The sequence below is a fragment of the Somniosus microcephalus genome, chromosome 3 (assembly GCF_052327205.1).
Source record: "Somniosus microcephalus isolate GS21.2 chromosome 3, FLI_Smic_1.0, whole genome shotgun sequence".
In the NCBI taxonomy this organism is placed as follows: Eukaryota; Metazoa; Chordata; class Chondrichthyes; order Squaliformes; family Somniosidae; genus Somniosus; species Somniosus microcephalus.
In genome coordinates this window covers 183,432,387-183,454,460 of record NC_140989.1, presented here as the reverse complement: position 1 = coordinate 183,454,460, position 22,074 = coordinate 183,432,387, and the positions used below count along the sequence as shown (strand labels likewise).

The 22,074-nt window shown below is 46.0% G+C and overlaps 1 protein-coding gene across 2 annotated transcripts in view; it reads left to right on the top strand.

Annotated features, from left to right (window-relative positions):
• The first annotated feature begins 4,615 nt into the window (after positions 1 to 4,615).
• The window catches only part of igf2r (insulin-like growth factor 2 receptor), a 211,196-nt gene continuing 193,737 nt past the window's right edge, over positions 4,616 to 22,074 (top strand). For both annotated transcript variants that reach the window (XM_085982001.1, XM_085982000.1), the window contains exons 1-2: positions 4,616 to 4,843; positions 17,953 to 18,083. In XM_085982001.1, coding sequence (XP_085838127.1) covers positions 4,641 to 4,843; positions 17,953 to 18,083 — 334 coding nt within the window. In that variant the 5' untranslated portion in view covers positions 4,616 to 4,640. The remainder of the gene's footprint in view (positions 4,844 to 17,952; positions 18,084 to 22,074) is intronic.

Below are 22,074 nucleotides of genomic sequence, written 5' to 3'. Positions count from 1 at the left end.
GAGGAGTGTTCCTGGTTCAACTGGTCCGTGGGTGCGGAGCTTCTGTAAGAAGTCTGTAGTGTCGCGACAGAAGCTGGGGGTTCCCTGTACGATGGGTTTCAGGATGCCCTCGACATATCCAGAGAGGTTCTCACACAGGGTTCCGTTGCCTGATGTGATAGGACGTCCAGGTGTGTTGGCTTTGTGTATCTTTGGGAGGCAGTAGAAGTCTCCCACGCCGGGAGTACGTGGGATGAGAGCATGTAGGATGCTTTGAAGGTCTGGATCAAAGGTTTTGATCAGTCTGTTGAGTTGGCGGGTGTGTTCTTTGGTCGGATCTGCGGGTAACTGTCTGTAGTGTTCCTGGTTGTCCAGTTGTCGGTATACTTCTTTGCAATAGTCCGTTCTGTTCTGTATGACGATGGCACCTCCTTTGTCTGCTGGTTTGATGACGATGTTGCGGTTGGTCTTGAGAGCGTGGATGGTGTTGCGTTGTGCTCGGGTGACATTCTGGACTGCCTCCGATCTTCGGGTAAGCATTCTCCAAGGTGGCCTTCGAGACACACGACAACGCAAAATCGTTGAGCAGAAACTGATAGCCAAGTTCCGCACCCATGAGGACGGCCTCAACCGAGATCTTGGGTTCATGTCACGCTACATGTAACCCCACCTGATACAGGGTCATCCAGACTCGAGTCGACATTGGCTTGTTCTCTCTACACAGATGCGGCCGGACCTGCTGTGATTTCCAGCCAAAAAAAATGTTTTTTGTGTTTTTTTGTTTTTCATACAGACCCCAGCATCTGCAATATTTGACCCCTTGTGACCCCACCTCATTGTTCTTTGATGTAATGTTTCCCTGACTGACCTGTTTGGACACCATTCACACCTTTGACTGCTGTGATTATCTCTCTGCCGAGGTGTGATAAATGGCAGTTGGAAAGGTTACCTGTAAACATCTGACATGATTCTCTGACTATATAAGCTGTGTCTTTATGCATTTCTCCACTTCACCTGAAGAAGGAGCAGCGCTCCGAAAGCTTGTGATTTCAAATAAAGCTGTTGGACTATAACCTGGTGTTGTGTGACTTCCTACATGTTTCAACATGCCAAGGTTTATAATCAGGGCCATTCTTGACTTGCCAGCTTGGCACCTTGGTTACAACTTTCAAGAACTTTCGGGAATGGTAGCATAATGGTTATGTTGCTGTACTAGTAGTCCAGAAGCCTGGCCGAATGATCCAGAGATGCGAGTTCAAATCCCACCACGGCAGCTGGGGAATTTAAATTCAGTTAATTAAATAAATCTGGAACAAAAAGGTAGTATCAGTAATGGTGACCATGAAACTACCAGACTGTTGTAAAAACCCATCTGGTTCATTAATGTCCTTTAGGGAAGGAAATCTGCCGTCCTTACCCGGTCTGGCCTATATGTGATTCCAGACCCACAGCAATGTGGTTGACTCTTAACTGCCCTCTGAAATGGCCTCGCAAGCCAATCAGTTGTAACAAACCGCTACAGAAAACAACAGTAAGAATAAAACCGGATGGACCACCCGGCATTGAAATCAGCGTCGACTTCGGACACGACAACGACACACCCAACCCAGTCGACCCTGCAAAGTCCTCCTCACTAACATCTGGGCACTTGTGCCAAAATTGGGAGAGCTGTCCCACAGACTAGTCAAGCAACAGCCTGACATAGTCATACTCACAGAACCATACCTTTCAGCCAATGTCCCAAACTCCTCCATCACCATCTCTGGGTATGTCCTGTTCCACCGGCACAGGCAGGGAGGAGTGGCCCTAGGAAGTCTCATGGCATCAGGTCAAGCATGGGCAAGGAAACCTCCTGCTGATTACCACCTACAGCCCTCCCTCAGCTGATGAATCAGTACTCCGCCATGTTGAACACCACTTGGAAGAAGCACTGAGCGTAGCAAGGGCACAGAATGTACTCTGGGTAGGGGACTTCAATGTCCATCACCAAGAGTGGCTCGGTAGCACCACTACTGACAGAGCTGGCCAGTCTGGGCCTGCGACAGGTGGTGAGAGAACCAATATGAGGGAAAAACCTACTTGTCCTCACCAATCGACCTGTCGCAGATGCATCTGTCCATGACAGTATTGGTAGCAGTGACCACAGCACAGCCATTGTGAAGACGAAGCCCCGTCTTCACACTGAGGACACCCTCCATCGTGTTGTGGGGCACTACCACCGTGCTAAATGGGATAAATTCATAACAGATCTAGCAGCTCAAAACTGGGCATCCATGAGGCACTGTGGGCCATCAGCAGCAGCAGAATTGTATTCCACCACAATCTGTAACCTCATGGCCCAGCATATCCCTCACTCTAGCATTACCACCAAGCCAGGGAACCAACCCTGGTTCAATAAGGCGTGTAGAAGAGCTTGCCAGGAGCAGTACCAGGCGTACCTAAAAATGAGGTGCCAACCTGGGGAAGCTGCAACACAGGACTACATGCATGCTAAAAAGCTGAAGCAGCATGCTATAGACAGGGCTAAGCGATCCCACAATCAACGGATCAGATCAAAGCTCTGCAGTCCATGCCACATCCAGTCGTGAATGGTGGTGGACCATTAAACAACTAATGGGAGGAGGCTCCATGTATATCCCCATCATCAATGATGGTGGAGCCCAGCACGTGAGTGCAAAAGACAAGGTTGAAGCGTTTGCAACCATCTTCAGCCAGAAGTGCCATCTTCAGCCAGAAGTGCCACGTGGATGATCCATATCGGCCTACTCCTGAGGTCCCCACCATCACAGAAGCCAGTCTTCAGCTAATTCGATTCACTCCACGTGATATCAAGAAACAGAAGCTATGGGCCCCGACAACATCCCGGCTATCGTGTTGAAGATTTGTGTTCCAGAACTAGCCGCGCCTCTAGCCAAGCTGTTCCAGTACAGCCACAACACTGGCATCTATCTGACAATGTGGAAAACTGCCTAGGTATGTCCTGTCCACAAAAAGCAGGACAAATCCAATCTGGCCAATTACCGCCCCATCAGTCTACTCTCAATCATCAGCAAAGTGATGGAAGGTGTCATCGACGGTGCTATCAAGCGGCACTTACTCACCAATAACCTGCTCACTGGTGCCCAGTTTGAGTTCCGCCAAGACCACTCTGCTCCCAACCTCAGTACAGCCTTGGTCCAAACATGGACAAAGGAGCTGAATTCCAGAGGTGAGGTGAGAGTGACTGCCCTTGACATCAAGGTAGCATTTGACCGAGTGTCACGTGAAGGAGCCCTAGTAAAACTGAAGTCAATGGGAATCAGAGGGAAAACTCTCCACTGGCTGGAGTCATACCTAGCACAAAGGAAGATGGTTGTGGTGATTGAAGGTCAATCATCACAGCCCCAGGACATCGCTGCAGGAGTTCCTCAGGGCAGTGTCCTAGGCCCAACCATCTTCAGCTGCTTCATCAATGACCTTCCCTCCAACATAAGGTCAGAATTGGGGATCTTCGCTGATGACTGCAGTGTTCAGTGCCATTCACAACTCCTCAGATAATGAAGCAGTCCATGCCCGCATGCAACAAGACCGGGACTACATTCAGGCTTGGGCTAATAAGTGGCAGGTAACATTCGTGCCACACAAGTGCCAGGCAATGACTATCTCCAACAAGAGTCTAACCACTGCCCCTTGACATTCAACGGCATTACCATCACCAAATCCCCCACTATTACCATCCTTGGTGGGGGGGGGGTCACCATTGACCAGAAATTTAACTGGACCAGCCAAATAAATACTGTGGCAACAAGAGCATGTCAGAGGCTGGGTATTCTGCGGCGAGTGTCTCACCTCCTGACTCTCCAAAGCCTTTCTATTATCTACAAGACACAAGTAAGGAGTGTGATGGAATACTCTCCGCTTGCCTGGATGAGCGCAGCTCCAACAACACTCAAGAAGCTTGACACCATCTGGGACAAAGCAGCCCGCTTGATTGGCATACCATCCACCACCTTAAACATTCACTCCCTCCACCACCGGCGTACTGTGGCTGCAGTGTGTACCATCTACAAGATGCACTGCAGCAACTCGCCAAGGCTTCTTCGGCAGCACCTCCCAAACCCGCGACCTCTTCCACCTAGAAGGACAAGGGCAGCAGGTGCATGGGAACACCACCACCTCCAAGTTCCCCTCCAAGTCACACACCATCCTGATTTAGAAGTTTATCACGATCCTTCATCGTCGCTGGGTCAAAATCCTGGAACTCCCTCCCTAACAACACTGTGGGAGTACCTTCACCACACGGACTGCAGCGGTTCAAGAAGGTGGCTCATCACCACCTTCTCAAGAGCAACTAGGAATGGGCAATAAATGCTGGCCTTGCCAGCGACGCCCACATCCCAGGAAGAAATAAAACAAATAAATCCCCGTAGCCAGCAGCAATAGTAGAGGAAGGAGAATCCTCCTGCACTGGCTCAAGGCGCGTTCTCACTGCGCATGCTCACCCCTCCTTCAGCTCGCGCTCCCCCGCCAGCCGTTCGTCTACCCCGATCACGTGTTGGACGCGCGAGGCTGGGTTGGGCCATGTGACGGGGGGCTGGGGCCGTTGCGCTCAGTCATGTGACGGGGGCGGGGCGTGCCGTGCCGTGCCGTGTGGAAGGAGGCCCCAAGTCAGCGCAGTGTCTATGTGTTTTTTTTTCACCTCCCGAAGGAAGCTGCGGCTGGTTTCTCCAGTAACCGAATCAGCAAACATGTCGGCCCCGACCGTGTCGTACGGCGGCGGTGGCGGCAGCAGCCTGGCAGCGGTGATGTTGCTGCGGTTAATGTTCCTCGCCGTGTGGAGCGAAGGGCAGGCGACTGAGCTCTTCAGTTACCCGGAGCTGTGCGGGTGAGTATGGCGCTGCCCCCTCGGCCCGTGCCCGTGCCCCCTCCCCGCGCGCTGGGTTCCGGGCGTCCCGCGAGCTCCGGGCCCGCCGCTAGGTGCGTGCGTGGCTCCGGCAGCAAACCAGGAAGTGCGCTCGGCAGAGCAGGGCCAAACCCTGGCTTTCCAGCATCACAAGCTGGGGTGGCGGGCAAGCAGGCAGGTGGTCAGTATTAGGATTTATCTTTATGTGCACCGTGGCTCAGTGGGTAGCGTTCACGCCTCTGAGTCACAAGACCCCGAGTCCAAGTCCCACTCCAGAGACTTGAGCACAAAATCCAGGCTGACACTCCAGTGCCGTGCTGAGTGAGTGCTGCACTGTCTGAGGTGCCGGCTTTAAGATGAAATGTTAAACTGAGGCCCCCGTCAGTTGGACGTAAACGATCCCATGGCACTATTTTGAAGAAGAGTAGGGGAGTTATCCCTGTGTCCTGGCCAATAGTTATCCCCCAATCAAGCATTATCTGGACATTATCACATTTATGTTTGTGGGAGCTTACAGTGTGCAAATTGGCTGCTGTGTTTCTTACATTGCAACAGTGACTACACTTCAAAAAGTACTTCATTGGCTGCAAAGTGCTTTGGGTTGTCCTAAGGTCGTGAAAGGCGCTATATAAATGCAAGTCTTTCTGGCCACATTTTATGGTCATGTTCTGCTTATCTTCCAACTGATTTTCGGTGATTGCTGTTTTGGGAAAAAACAAACCTCTGGGTTAAAGTTTTCTCCTCTTTCTCTCCAGTTCTGGAGACAAGTAACTGCAATTCAACAAGTAGTAGCACGCTGTCTTACTCTACTGCACGGTGCGCTGTCTACTGTGTTGGAATGTGCATGTCCATTTCTGCTGTGCTTCTGATGCTTGAACTTTTCAATAGTTTTTTATTTCGGCATCACAGTAAAATGAATGAAACTTTAAGAACATCTACAGAAAATACTGGAAATATTCAGCATGTCAGGGAGCATCTGTGGGGAGAGAAACAGTTATTGCATCGATCTGAAACGTTAACTCTGTTTCTCTCTTCACAAATGCTGCCTGACCTGCTGAGCATTTCCAGTATCTTCTATTTTTACTTCAAATTTCCAGTATCTGCAGTATTTTGCTTTTTGTTTGAGTATATAAATGCCCATGATCTAATTTCTCTTAGGTTGTTTTTACAGTTAACCCATGGAGACCAAAATATTGTGATTCTGGACATCTTCCTAATTTTGGATAGTATGGGTGAATTTTTTGCCACTGCCTCCAGGGGAAACAAATAACATATGCAGCATATTAGAAAGTATATTTATTATTTTTATAGATCAAAGGTGGCTTTTAATGGCTTTGAGCCATCAGTTGAGTTTGGCTTGTGATTCTGCATTTATGCAGAGTATCGTTTGAAATATTTTTCTAATAGATTCCTGCTTAAGGGATCTCTATGTTGCATGGTAGAGTATGAAATGCTGCTGCACACATTTAAATGTAGTTTATTTTTAAACTATCTTTAAAACTGAATGCAAGCCTACCACAGATAATAACTTAAGCTATGTCAATTATTCAGGCAGACCACCATTGCTCTCTAAATATGGATGACTTTAAGGGAGTTACAGGGTTCATGTTGATGTTCTGTTGAAATAATGTCTGATCTTGGTTATCTTTTCCTCCATGTACAAAACGGTGTGGCCCAGTAGCTTTATTGTGGTAATGGGTTCTCATTCAGGGGCCCGAAGCTTGGCTATCTTGCCCTTTTACTACAACAACAACTTGCATTTATATAGTGCCTTTAATGTAGTAAAACTCCCAAGTTGCATCACAGGAGTGTTATCAAACAGAATTTGACACTGAACCACATGCTATTCGGGCAGAAACATAGAAGATAGGAGTAGGCTATTCGGCCCCTCAAGTCTGCTCCGCCATTCAATGAGATCATGGCTGATCATCCAAATTCAGTACCCTGTCCCTGCCTTCTTTCCATATCCCTTGATCCCTTTAGCCTTAAATATATCTAACTCCTTCTTGAATATATTTAATGAATTGGCCTTTACTGCCTTCTGTGGTAGAGAATTCCACCGGTTCACCACTCTGGGTGAAGAAATTCCTCCTCATCTCTGTCCTAAATGGCTTACCCCTTATCCTTAGACTGTGACCCCTGGTTCTGGACTCCCTGACCATTGGGAACATCCTTCCAGCATCTAGTCTATCTAGTCCTGTTAGAATTTTATAAGTTTCAATGAGATCCCCTCTCATTCTTCTAAACTCCAGCGAGTATAAGCCCAGTTGACCCAATCTCTCCTCATACGTCATTCCTGCCATCTCGGGTATCAGCCTGGTGAATCTTCGCTGCACTCCCTCCATGGCAAGAACATCCTTCCTCAGATAAGGCGACCAAAACTGCACACAATACTCCAGATGTGGTCTCACCAAGGCCCTGTGCAACTGCAGCAAGACATCCTTGTTCCTGTACTCTAACCCTCTCGCTACGAAGGCCAACATACCATTTGCCTTCTTAACCGCCTGCTGCACCTGCATGCTTACCTTCAGCGACTGGTGCACAAGGACACCCAGGTCTCGTTGCACTTCCCCTTCTCCCAATCTCTCGCCATTCGGATAATAACCTGCCTTCCTGTTTTTGACACCAAAGTGGATAACCTCGCATTTATCCACGTTATATTGCATCTGCCATGCTTCTGCCCAATCACCCAACATGTCCAAATCATACTGGAGTTTCTCGGCATCCTCCGCACGGCACACACACGCCCACCCAGCTTTGTGTCGTCTGCAAACTTGGAGATATTACATCTAGTTCCTTCGTCTAGATCATTAATATATATTGTGAATAGCTGGGGTCCTAGGACCGATCCCTGCGGTACCCCACTAGTCACTGCATGCCACTCGGAAAAAGGCCCGTTTATCCCAACTCTTTGCTTTCTGTCTGCCAACCAGTTCTCTATCCAAGTCAATACCTTGCCCCCAATCCCATGTGCCATAACTTTACACACTAATCTCTTATGCGGGACCTTATCGAAAACCTTCTGAAAGTTCAAATACACCACATCCACTGGTTCTCCCTTATCTATTTTGCCAGTTACATCCTCAAAAAATTCCAGTAGAATAGTCAAGCACGATTTACCTTTTGTAAATCCATGTTGACTTTGTCCGATCCTGTCACTGTTTTCCAAGTGCTCTGCTATTACATCTTTTATAATGGACTCTAGCATTTTCCCCACTACTGATGTCAGGCTTACCGGTCTATAATTCCCCATTTTCTCTCTACCACCTTTTTTGAATAGTGGGGTAACATTAGCTACCCTCCAATCCATGGGTACTGTTCCAGAGTTTATTGAATTTTGGAAGATGATCAGCAATGCATCTACTATTTCTAGGGCCACTTCCTTAAGTACCCTAGGATGTAGATTATCAGGCCCTGGTGATTTATCGGCCATCCCGTTAATTTCCCTAACACCATTTCCCTACAAATACTGATTTCTTTCAGTTCCTCCCTCTCATTAGACCCTATGTTCCCCGACATCTCTGGGAGGTTATTTGTGTCCTCCTTTGTGAAGACAGAACCAAAGTATGTATTTAATTGGTCTGCCATTTCTTTGTACCCCATTATAAATTCCCCTGATTCTGACTGCAAGGGACCTACGCTTGACTTCACCAATCTTTTTCTCTTCACATATCTATAAAAGCTTTTACAGTCAGTTATTATGTTCCCTGAAAGCTTACACTCATACTCTATTTTCTCCCTCTTAATTGCTCCCTTTGTCCTCCTTTGTTGAATCCTAAACTGCTCCCAATCCTCAGGTTTACTGCTTTTTCTGGCCAATTTATATGTCGTCTCCTTGGATCTTATGCTATCCCTAATTTCCCTTGTTAGCCACGGTTGAGTCACCTTTTGTTTTATTTTTATGCCAAACTGGGATGAACAAATTCTGTAGTTCATCCATTCGGTCTTTGAATGTTTGCCATTGCCTATCCACCGTCAACCCTTTGAGTGGCATTCCCCAATCAATCCTACCCAATTCGCGCCTCATACCATTGTAGTTTCCTTTATTTAAATTCAGGACCCTAGTCTCTTGAGTCAACTACTTCACTCTCCATCTTAATGAAGAATTCGATCATATTATGATCGCTCTGACCCAAGGGGCCTCGCACAACAAGATTGCTAATATTGATTGCAGGTGACCAAAAGCTTGGTCAAAGAGGTAGGTTTCAAGGAACATCTTAAAGGAGAGAGAGGCGAAAGGTTTAGGGAGGGAATTCCAGAACTTTAGGTCGGTGCAGCTGAAGGCAGTAGTGGAGCGATTAAAATCGGGGATGTGCAAGTGGCCGGAATTGGAGGAACGCAGTGATCTCGGAGGGTTGTAGGGCTGGAGGAGGTTTCAGAGATAGGGAGGGGCATGTCCATGGAGGGATTTGTAAACGAGGAGGAAAATTTTAAAAATGAGGTGTTGCTGGACCAGATCATAGGTCGGCGATGGGTGAAAAGGACTTGGTGCAAGTTAGGATATGGGCAGCAGAGTTTTGGATTAGTTCAAGTCAATGGAGGATGCAAGGTGGGTGGCTGGCCAGGAGAGCATTGAACTAGTCAAGTCAAGAGGCAACAAGGGATGGATGAGGGTTTCAGTAGCAGATGAGCTGAGGTAGGGGCAGAGATGGGCAATATTATAGAGGTGGAAGTAGGTGGTCTCGGTGATGGAGTGGATATGTGGTCAGAAGCTCAACTCGGGGTGAACTAGGACACCAAGGTTGCCAGCAGTCTGGTTCAGCCTTAGATATTGGCCAGGGAGAGGGATGGCGTCTGTGGCTAGGGAATGGAGTTTGTGTTTTTTATTACATAGTTACATAGAATATATAGCACAGGAACAGGCTACTTGGCCCAACCAGTCCATTCCAACCACTCGAGCTTCCTCTCATCCTTCCTTATCTAACTCTATTTGCATAACCCTCTTCCCTTCTCCCTCATATGCTTGTCTAGCTTCCCCTTAAATGCATCCGTACTATTTGCCTCAACCACTCCCTATGATAGCGAGTTCCACATTCTCTCCACTATCTGGGTAAAGAGGTTTCTTCTGAATTCCCTATTTGATTTCTTGGTGACTATCTTATTTTGATGGCCTCTAGTTTTGCTCTTCCCCACAGGTGGAAATACTCTGTCAAAACCTTTCATAATTTTAAAAACCTCTATTAGGTCACTCCTCAGTCTCTTTTTAAGAGACAGAGACCCAGCCTGTTCATCCGTTCCTGATCGAATGGTGCCTCTGCTCTGCTTTCTGTTGGAGTGGATCTGGGAGTGAAGTGGTGAGAGTCCCCTCCAAGAGGTGGTGGTACAACACTGGGCTTTACAACACTGGGCTTGGCACTGGCTGGAGTACAATTCCTGTCTGGTCTGAAGTTGTTTTTAAAAAAAAAAAAAAAAAGCACTTGGGCAATGTGCAGTTAGTTGGCTCCCTGTGCAGTTTCTAAACTTAGCTTTAATGCTATAGAAAGCATGCACTACCTGCTCTCTCCTGACAATAGGAGCAGTGATCTCTTCTGGGGGGCAGAGTGAGGTGCATTTCTGGCCTGACTAGCTGTACTTCAGTCTCTATAGCTGCTTTTATCAGATTGGTACTGTGGTATGACTAGCCTTGGAGAAGCTAAATGCAGGGTAATACTTTAAAGTCCTATTAAAATGTAATGTGACCTGCTATTGTAGGTCTGGAAACTTACCATTCCAATATGGAATCACTGGCTAACTGGACCTACATCAGATGATGTGAATTACATGTTAGCCGCTGGCTCCATGTTGTAATTAAGGCTCTCTTATTGCCCAAAACGACATGAAATGGGTCCTGTTTAGATCCTGATGAACAGTAATTTGAGACAACAGTTGCTAGTAATAAAAGCTTTATTGCTAAGGCAATTTAAGTGAGTTAACTACCTGCACAATCTAAATATTCTAGGCTGTTTATCTATTTGTATAAACTTTACAGACTAAGTAACGCAGTCCTGCTTGATGCCAGATCCTGCTTGTGGTTAGTGAAAGTCGAAGGAGTGTGGTATAATATTAAGACCTTTCGGGCTTTCCTGCTGTGCCTGGCGGTTCAGGCTTTGACTTTTCTCCCCTCTTGGGTTTGTTTCTGGCTCAGATCAGCAGCCGAATTGAGCCTTTGTTCATCGTTTTGCACCAGTCTGATGCAATCCAGGTGGCTCTAGTTGGAAAAAGGAAAACTGAGTTTGAGAGTGCATTCACAATTGCAGTTAGTTTCTCCCATTAAGCTGTGCTGTGTTGTAGACTGTTGAACAATCACAATATCTGCTGTAGCAGTCAAAGATATCTAGCCCATCCTTGGCATATCCTATTGTCATTCAGTGGCCTGCATATTGTATCCCCTTTCCTGCCTCTGAGATAACTGTTATTTAGGATTGAACATTTTTTTTCCTAGCAGTTTTTTTCCCTCGACATGCTTTGCATGCCCTCCTAAACACTGGGGCATTGTTTACCTGGCGCTGTTTGTCCTTCAGGGCCTTGCTCAAATGGTTACTCTTTAGGGGTGAGCTTCAAAGGTGACTGCCAGCAGGCTATTTGACCCCCTGGGAGATTGCAATCAAGCCAGTGTGCCATTGGGAAACTCATTTTTTGCAATGTCTCTAGGAAAGATTCCAACACTTTATACTTGGTTGTTTTGAAGTGCTCTATTACAAACGTAACTCCCAAGTTAGAAAAAAAAACTATAGTAAATCCTTGTAATTGAAGATTCTAAAATTGGATGTCGCCAGTCAGTATTCTGGGCCGGAAAAGATGCTGTAAGATTTTATGAGCGGCTTACGGAAGCCAGCTGAGCAGCACTGTTCAGTCTGAAAACCTGCCACTGGTTGATTTCTGAGGAGTTGGGGCAAAAAAAAATTCAGTTATCTGCAGAGTAGTTTACTGTAGAATCTCCATTAGCCACACTCCAGTTATACTGCATCATCTGTCGGGCAATGTTTTCTCCTGTCTCTACGTAAATTAACCTCTGGGGTGGAATTTCCTGTGGGGCGCCATCGGGAATTTGCGCACAAAATTACTCCTATACCTGCATCATTTTGCCAATGTCTATTTACCCCCCCAAAATCCTGCCAATCTAATTAGCATATGCCAAAAGAAGAAAGCCGTGTAAACAATCGGGACCCAAGGAAAATGGCGAACTCGCACCATATATTCCTCCTTTTAAGTATGGAAATTAAAATTTCAAACCATCTGACAATCATTCATGCACATTAGGCACAACATGAAGAACTTGCAATTGTGGTGCTTTTCAGTTTTTAACATGTCTTACACTGATGCCATAAAAATCCATTCAAAGAAACAGGAAATACAGTGCAGGTAATTGCATGAAATTTGCATGTGTGGCTCTTAAGCCTGGGGCAGAGCCATTATAATGAGCCCAGGTGTGTTCGGGTGCAGGGATTGATAGATGGGGCGTAGAAGAGTGAAGACATTTGGGCATGGCATAATTACTGGCATAACACTTCGCCCGAGTTCCCTCGATCTTTTATATTGGATATTTGCTTTACACCTTGATTACACGTGGCTCTGGGTACAAATACAGGAAATTCTACCTCTTCGATTAAATTCACTGTTACTCATACTGTGCTTGCCTTCATTCTTGTGCCTAGAATATTGCAGTAGCAACGCAAGACTAAAATTTAGGAGGGCATGTTGTTGGAAGAGAGAGAGAGTGCGCGACTGGGGGAAGAGAGTGCGCGACTGGGGGGGGAAGAGAGAGAGCGACTGGGGGGAAGAGAGAGAGCGACTGGGGGGAAGAGAGAGAGCGACTGGGGGGAAGAGAGAGAGCGACTGGGGGGAAGAGAGAGAGCGACTGGGGGAAGAGAGAGAGCGACTGGGGGGGAGGGCGGAGGGGAGGGAGGGGGGAGGGCGGAGGGGAGGGGGGAGGGCGGAGGGGGGGGGAGGGCGGAGGGGGGGGGAGGGAGGGCGGGGGGAAGGGAGGGAGGGGAAGGAGGGGAAGGGAGGGCGGAGGGGGGGAGGGCGGAGGGGGGGGAGGGAGGGCGGGGGGGAAGGGAGGGAGGGGAAGGAGGGGGAGGGCGGGGGGGAAGGGAGGGGAGGGGAAGGGAGGGCGGGCGGGAGGGAGGGCGGGGGGGGAGGGGGAGGAAGGGAGGGAGGAAGGGAAGGCGGGGGGGGAGGGGGGGATGGAGGGCGGGGGGCGCCCCCCCCCCCGAGGTGAAGACCGCCGATTGCGCACGCAGCAGGAGCTGAGACGCGGCGTGTCTCTCGGCCGGCGGGCCCGGTTGCCAGGGCAACCGTGACGCTGACCAAGCCAGAGAGAGAGACGCCGCGTCTCAGCTGCTCCTGCTGCGCGCGCGGCCCACCACCCCCCCCCGGGGTCGCGGCCGCCTCCCCCTCCCCCCGAGGTGAAGACCGCCGATTGCGGCTGTGCGAGACGTCCGGCGGGCCCGGTTGCCAGGGTAACGCTGGACGCTCAGCAAGCCCCGGCAGAGAGAGACGTCTCAGCTCCTGCTGCGCGCGCACCCTAGCGGCGCTGGGCTGAGGCTCGGCCCTCCAGCCTTCGAGTGGGGCCGGGAGGTGCCTAGCTCGGGCGTGAGTGCGGAGGAGACGCCGAGGCTTCTAGGCCTACCTGGAAAAACGGGGGGAAGGTAGGAAAATTAATGAGATTAGATAAGTTAATTACTTTCTAAATCACTTTTTAAAAAAACAATGTGTTTTAAAAGCAACTTTTTTTTAAGACGCAGAAAGCGGGAAAAAGAAAGGAAAAGTTTGGAATCAAGATGGCGGCGACTCACCTCGGTTCAGAATGCTAAAGCCCGGCCACACGCGCACCGATTGGCCCGGTGGCACACGCCAGCAACCCGGCGTACGATTGGTCGAGCTCGAGGTCACTCTGTCGCTAATGAGCGGATTAATGAGATGCTAATGAGCGGAATGTTGAAGGTTTTTGGGATACCGCGGTGCAATTTTAGCCCGGCCGAAACGTAAATACGCTTAAAACCGTCTCGGAAGCGTAAGCTTTCTTTGGAGGTAACGCGCGCATAGGTACGCCCTGTAACTTTCGAGTGCATACCCGCAACGCACACGCGATGATAGACAGAATGACAGATTTATATATATAGATTGTCCTTTCAACTCCAGTTTTAATACTTGGCACTTTATCTTTAAAAATATTTTCCCTTCTATTGCGTGAAGAGGCAGCACGGTGGCATAGTGGTTAGCACTGTTGCCTCACAGCGCCAGGGACCCGGGTTCGAATCCGGCCTCGGGTGACTGTCTGTGTGAGTTTGCACATTCTCCCCGTGTTTGCGTGGGTTTCCTCCGGGTGCTCCGGTTTCCTCCCACAGTCCAAAGATGTGCGGGTTAGGATGATTGGCTATGATAAATTGACCCTTAGTGTTAGGGGGATTAAATACGTGGGGATAGGGTGGGATATGTGTTGGTGTAGGGGTTACAGGGATCGGGTGGGATATGTGTCGGTGCAGGCTCGATGGGCCGAAATGGCCTCTATCTGCACTGTGGGGTTTCTGTGATTCTGTGAAGATAAAGATCAATACTTCCTTTTAACTTACCACCACTAAAATGCTATTAACATATGATCTCACTGCTGTTACTGCTACAGTAATGAGTAGACAACCAAGAATTTTGATGACAATTGAGGGAGGATGGAAGTCTATAGCAATTGCATGTTTTATAGTGCATATATTTAAAGGGCTGAGAAACAAATTTGAATTGTTTTTGTCATTTTAAATATTACTGTGTGCTATAGAATCTTTGATTCAGATTGCTATACTGAACAGTATTAAGGAGTACGTCTAAGACTTGAATATTGAGGAGGTTCTTCTCGAACTTCTGATTTCTGGACAGGATACAGGTAAAGCCTATCTTGCCAATCATTCCCTCATCTCATGCCTCTCTCCATCACAACCTTTCTTTCCCATTGACTTTTATTTATACTACCATGGTCAGTGCTGCTCTGAACTTTAGTCCCTTGTTCCTCTTGAGCTCAAACATGCCCTTTCTCCTCACTGTTGAAATCGAGACTCCTCACACAGTCTCTAACGCTCATCTTATTCTTTCCCAGGACCATAAAGCGTTTAACTTGTCTTCCTCGGTCAATCCACCCTCCTACAAGCTTCAGACTTTTAAAAGCCTAGCTTGGTACCACTTCATTCTTGATTTAAGTTGGTTTCATTTGCATGTTAATCCTTTTATCTGGATTTCTCTAATAAAGTAATCAGTCTTCAAATTTCCATAATTACTGGTCTTGTTTAATGATTTATGAAGGGCCTGTGGGATGAACTGCAGCCAGTGTTGCAGTTAACCAGAAGCTGCCAAATATTTGAAATCCAGTTTCATGAATTTTTAAACACTGCCTCATCTTCCTTTTTTAATTTCAAATTTCCAGCATCTGCACTATTTTGCTTTTGTTTCTTTTTAATCACTTGTTTTACTTTCTAAGTCTGCACCATTTTATTGTCAATTTTGCTTTCAACTGTACTGTTTACTTTTTTTAAAATAAGTATTAAATGTTTAACTTGCCTTTTATTCTTCCCCTCTGTCGACTGTCCATTTTAGAGATGGGAACAATTTTTTTCAAGTTTTCATTGGCTGAAGTCTAGCTTTAAAGGCTTGTTTTCCAACCAATGGAAAGCCCACATTCTACAGGTTGGCATCTTGTGCCTTTGAGAGATGACTTAGCCTTTGTGAAAATAGCACCCAAATCAGGAAGGTAACTTGCTGACCTTCAAAACATTTATTTCATTTTTTAGTTTTTGGACCATGCTTTTTGGAACAAACAGATCAGTCAATTGTCCTACTCCTCCACTATGCCAGACCTGTTGCTGGATTACTGGTCAAGACAGGTGTGAGACCACACCTTCTGATGCACATTGTTCTGCAAAAGCTGTATATTGTGCTTTTATATACAGAAGAAAAGCACTAATTTAACTGTTGATGAGATGTGAAATTTTTATAGAGCACTGCTGTTCCCTATTGAAAATATATTATGCAAAATCATTCATTCAGATTCCCATGATAAAATATAAGCACATAGGATTGTAGATACTTATACAAAAGCCATCGCAGCTGCAGCAATATTGTTGACTTTATAACTATTTACATAGTGAACAGTATCACAGGTACAAAATAGTTGGCACCAGCTGACACCTGTTCCGCACTACTTGGGTTGCCAGCTGTTCTAATAAATGAATTAAGTGACAACATGGTTGAGATATGAAATTTTTATAGAGCACTGCACTTGCCTATTAAAATAGGTTGTGTTAGTTCTGTAGGGTAGTCCTGGCTCTCATACAGGCTGATGTATATTGGCAGTACAGCTGACGCAATTACTGTAGAACTGCCATATCCAGAGTGTGACATCAAGTAGAAAAGGATTCTTCAACTGGCTGGGGATTTCCAGCTCCTGTTAAAGTCTGTATTTTAAAGAAATAGATCACTGGAATTACATTTTTCACCTGTTCATGTACAGCACTACAATAATCTCTCACACGACTGCCAGAAAATTTACAAATAAATGAGGTTTGACCAATGCAAAACATTAACGATATTTGTTTTCAGTGTTGTATATAGTCTAAGCTGTGAGCTAAGAGTATTGGGGTGAAGGTTTATTTTGCCTCAGAGTAGGATTGATTCCTGGTAGAGGATGCTGATGCTGAGCTTGTACACTGGAACCAGAATCAGCCAGTCAGCCACACTCTAGTGAATGAGCACCTGTTCACTTGACAATGGTGGGAGAAGGGTTGGGCACCTCCCTGGAGCAAACCAATACCTGTGCCAATGGCGACTTCATGAAGTGAAGGGCCAAAATAAAATCTTTTGCAATCATATAAATAGCAAAAAAAATATGGTTTTGGGGAGGGGAAAAATAAAAATACTTGCATCCTAACCTATGACAGCAAATCCACTGCAGGAAGTAGAACAAAAAAATTGTCTAATGTCGGGTGCCCAGGCCTTTTCAGTTTCGTGGGCCACTCCGCTGCTTATCGGGGAAGATTTCTTGTCCTTTTCATATTTAAAAAAAAAATGTGTTCTTTGAATGTGGGTGACGCTGGCAAGGCTGCAATTATTGCCCATCCCTGATTGCTGTGCGAAGGTGGCTGGAATTTCTCATTGAACCGCTGTATTCATTGTGATAATGCTGCTATGGTGTTAATAGGCAATTCCAAAACTTTGACCCATTGACTGTGCAGGAAAGTGTTCCCATGATCTTGTGCTCTTGTCGTTTGTGCTGATAAAGGTTATAGGGCTGGGAGGTGTTAATGTAGTAAAAGCTTGGTTAGATACTGCCCTGTCGAAAGTACATGCCACAGTCGCTAGTGATGGAAGTGGTGGATATAAGAGTTGATTGGCAGGGGATCCTTTTGGTGCTTTGGCACTCTTTTCCCCCCCCTCTACTGCACACTCCCAGTTTCAGTTGGAATTTTCTCTTCACCCCCCCCCCCCCCCCTCAAACAACAACAGCTACTTGTATTTATATAGCGCCTTTAACGTAATAAAACCTCCCAATTTGCCCACTTCCCAATTCATTAGTTTTTCCTCTTGGAGTTGTCGACTTTAATCCCATTTGCTGTCCTTTCACCATACCCTTTTTTGTTCCCTTTTCCAAATACTTATCCAGTTCCTTTTTAAATGGTATATCTCTGCCTCAGTAACAACTTATGGTAAAGCATTCCATGTCCGAATAACCACCTATAGGAGTGGAGGGAGGAAACCAATTTCTTCCATTCTTTTAGTGAAGATCCCTAGTCTCGGCCCCCTTACTGATTCGGCAACAGGTTAGAAACAGTCTTTCACTGTTTACCTTCTCGGGGCCTTTCATTAATTTTGAGAACCATGATTAGATTCTTGGCCCCCGAACTTGACGTTCTCCGATCCAGTGAACAAAGCCCCAATATTTTGAGTCTTCATGACCGTAGCCTCACATTTCTGGTATCATTTTTATGAATCATTTACCCTTTCCGTGTTTTCTTTTAATCAGTTTCCAATTTGCTTTCTAACTGAGTGCAAGAGAACCTGAAATAAAGGAGCAAAATTGTACTTGAAACTTGCTTATTTGTGTGCAATTGACGTTATTTTCTTTCCTTCAGGTACACTTGGGAGGCGATAGATTCTGAGAAGGGAATAAATTACAAAATAAACCTATGCGCTCCTTTAAACTGTGGGAGTTTGAGTGCCATCTGCGCTTACAATGCATCACAAAAAACCAACCAGTCAGTAGGTGAGTGTAACAGACTTTGTATTGTGCACCTGTATTTTTAAAAGTATATTTTCAACGTGCCTAGTTATTTTATGAGCATTGAAATGAAATATTAATGTTTATGTGCATAGTGACTTTGTTTTTGTAATTTTATGGAACATAATACAAAGTGGAATTGGAGAAATCCATTCAATCATGAAACATTCAATTCCACTTATACACTATTAAGTAAGCATGGTGCTTTTTAGGCTCAAACGCGATGCTATTGCTCAGGACCACATCTACAGTTGAACCTGCATGTTATGGCGACCCAAGAGACTGACTAGATTGGTCATAATTCATTGCTATATACAGTAGTTTGAGTGAAAAAGTGCAAGTGTTTACTCTCTGGCCAATCACTATGTAAATAGGCAGAATGATGGCCGATGAAATTGTAATGCTGACAAATCTGAAATATGGCATGAAGAACGAAAAAAATGGGCAGCATTCGTACTCCGTGAATGGTGTCAAAAGGTAATCTGGAAGATCTACGGGTGCTAGTAGAATTGCCACTTACCATTTCCAGATAACAAAAACAAAGCATATTGAGCTATATAGCCAAAAGAATCGAGTGCAAGTTGGAGGGACTAATGCTTAAACTGTGTTCTGGTCAGACCAGACATTGAGTACTGTTGGGCATTGAGACACAAAGACAAGATCATGCCCTGGAGGCAGTGTGGGGAAAAGAGCCACGCGACTGATCTGTCAGAGCTGAGTTTGATGAGGAAAGACTACAGAAACTCAGGCTGTTCAACCTTGAAAGGGAGTGCCTTATATGTGTAACCTATATATAAAAGTTAAATCTTGAACATATTTCAAATTAAATAGTCAGTCATAGACAAGTTGGTTCGATGTCAAACTAAATGAAAGCAAATTTAGGACATGTCAAGAAGTTCTTGATGCAAAGAATTATCAACATGAGTTCTGGGCAGAGCATGCAATAGAAATCCCAGAAATCTCTCTCATTGGGATCTTGTGATGGGGGACTGTAGGTTTTTTCTGCATAGTTGAGCTAAAACTGGTTGAATAGCTATCTTAAATATGAGGGCAATGAAATTGTCAGATCCTGAATATCTTGAGTATGAACCAAAACAGTTTGATGAAGGTGCAAATGTGACTAGTAATCTATGAACTCTGTTTCTGAATGTGCTGTCATAGAATAGAATCAAAGAATGGTTACAGCACAGAAGGGGGCCATTTGGCCTGTTGAGCCCTGTGCCGGCTCTCTACAAGAGCACTTCAGTTAGTCCCCTTTCCCTGTAGCCCTGCAATTATTTTTCCTTCAGGCACTTATCTAATTCCCTTTTCAAAGCCACAATTGAATCTGCCTCCACTGCCCTTTCAGGCAGTGCATTCCAGATCATAACCACTCGCTGCGTAAAAAGGTTTTTTCCCTCATGTCGCCTTAAATCTGTGTCCTTTGACAGTTCCGCCATTGGGAACAGTTTCTCTCTACTCTGTCCAGACCCCTCATGATTTTGAACACCTCTATCAAATCTTCCCTCAACCTTCTCTGCTCTAAGGAGAACAACCCCCAGTTTCTCCAATCTATCCACATAACTGAAGTCCCTCATCCCTGGAACCATTCTTGTAAATCTTTTATGCACGCTGTCTTAAAGCCTTCACATCTTTCCTAAAGTGCGGTGCCCAGAATTGAACACAGTGCTCCAGTTGTGGCCGAACCAGTGTTTTATAAAGGTGGTATGAACCTTGCTTTTCTACTTTATGCCTCTATTTAACTGCTTTCTCAACCTGTCCTGCCACCTTCATTGATTTGTACACATATACCTCCAGGTCTCTCTGGGTGTGCAGATGGTTCCTCTGGGGAGTGCAGCCAGAGCCAAGTCCACAGCACCATGGAAGGCTCAGCTGCATTGGGGGGGGGAGGGGAGGGAGAGCAATAGTGATAGAGGATTCAATAGTTAGGGGAGCAGACAGGCATTTCTGCGGCTGCAGACGTGACTCCAGGATGGTATGTTGCCTCCCTGCTTCCAGGGTCAAGGATGTCACTGAACGGCTGCAGGGTATTCTGAGGGGGGAGGATGAACAGCCAGAGGTCGTGGTCCATATCGGTACCAACGACATAGGTAGAAAGAGGGATGAGGTCCTGCAGGCAGAGTTTAGGGAGCTAGGAAAGAGGTTAAAAAGCAGGGCCTCCAAGGTACCAGTGCCATGTGCTAGTGAGTACAGAAATAGGAAGATAGAGCAGATGACTGCATGTCTGGAGGGGGGGCTTTAGATTCCTGAGGAATTGGAACCGTTTCTGGGGGAGGTGGGACCTCTACAAGCCAGGCGGGTTGCACCTGAACAGGACCAATATCCTCGCAGGAGGGTTTGCTAGTGCTGTTGGGAAGGGTTTAAACTAGCTTGGCAGGGGAAGAGAACCTAAGAATAGAGTCAGTAGGGAGGGAAGAAAAACTGGAATTGGAAAACAAAAACGTAGAAAATAAATTGGAAGGACAGAGGAATCAAGGGCTAGATAGTAGTCAACAAGGAGGTTTGCCTGTATTAAATGGTATATACTTCAATGCAAGGAGTATAGCAAACAAGGCAGATGAGCTGAGGGCACAGGTAGATACTTGGAACTATGATATAGCTATTACAGAGACGTGGCTGAAAGAGGGGTAGGTATGGCAGCTCAACATTACTGGTTACAGGATTTTCAGACAGGATAGAGAGGGAGGTAAAAAGGGAGGGGGGTCGCGGTATTGATTAAAAGAAACTATTACAGCTGTGAGGAGGGATGATATGTTGGAGGGATCACCAAACGAGGCCATATGGGTCAAATTGAAAAACAAAAAAGGGGCGGTCACACTGCTGGGAGTGTACTACAGAATCCCAAACAGTGAGCGGGAGATAGAAGAGCAAATATGTAGACAAATTTCTGAGGTGCATAAACTATAGGGCAGTAATTGTAGGGGATTTCAACTACCCCAATATTGACTGGGATAAAATTAGCGTGAAGGATATAGAGGGTGCGGAATTCCTAAAATGCATCCAGGCAAACTTTGTTAGCCAGTATGTAGCAAGCCCAACAAGGGAGGGGGTGGCTCTGGACTTAGTTTTAGGGAATGAAGCTGGGCAGGTAGAATGCTATTAAGTGGGGGAGCATTTTGGTGCTAGTGACCATAATTCTGTTAGATTTAAGTTAGTTATGGAAAAGGACAAGGATAGACCAGGAATAAAAATTCTAAATTGGGGAAAAGCAAATTTTGCTAAGCTCAGGGGATTTAGCCATAGTGGACTGGAAACAGCTACTTGAAGGTAAATCAGTGTCAGAGCAGTGGGAGGCATTCAAGGAGGAGATTCGGAGGGTTCAGACCAAATATGCGCCCTTAAAGAAAAAAGGTGGGACTAACAAAACTAGAGCCCCCTGAATGCCTAGGGACATGCAGGGTAGGATAAAGAAAAAAAGGGAGACGTATGACAGATACCGAGGGCTAAATACTCCAGAATCTTGAGAGGAGTACAGAAAGTGCAGGGGTGCAATTAAAAGGATATTAGGAAAGCAAAGAGAGCATGAAAAATTCTTGGCAAGTAAAATCAAGGGAAACCCAAAGATGTTTTATAAATATATTAAGAGGAAGAGGATAACTGAAGAAAGGGTAGGGCCTATTGGAGATCATCATGAGGATAATCAGTGTGGAGGCGGGAGATGTCGGTTGGGGGAAATATTATTGGAAAGAATTCTGAAGGACAGGATAAATCTTCATTTAGAAAGACACGGATTAATCAAGGATAGTCAGCACGGATTTGTTAAGGGAAGGTCGTGTCTGACAAACTTGATTGCATTTTTTGAGGAGGTAACAAGGAGGGTAGATGAGGGTAGTGTGTTTGATGTAGTGTATATGGACTTTAGCAAGGCTTTTGATAAGGATCCACATGGTAGACTGGTCACGAAGCTAAAAGCCCATGGGAGCCAGGGCAAAGTGTCAAGTTGGATTCAAAACTGGCTCGGAGGCAGTAAGCAGAG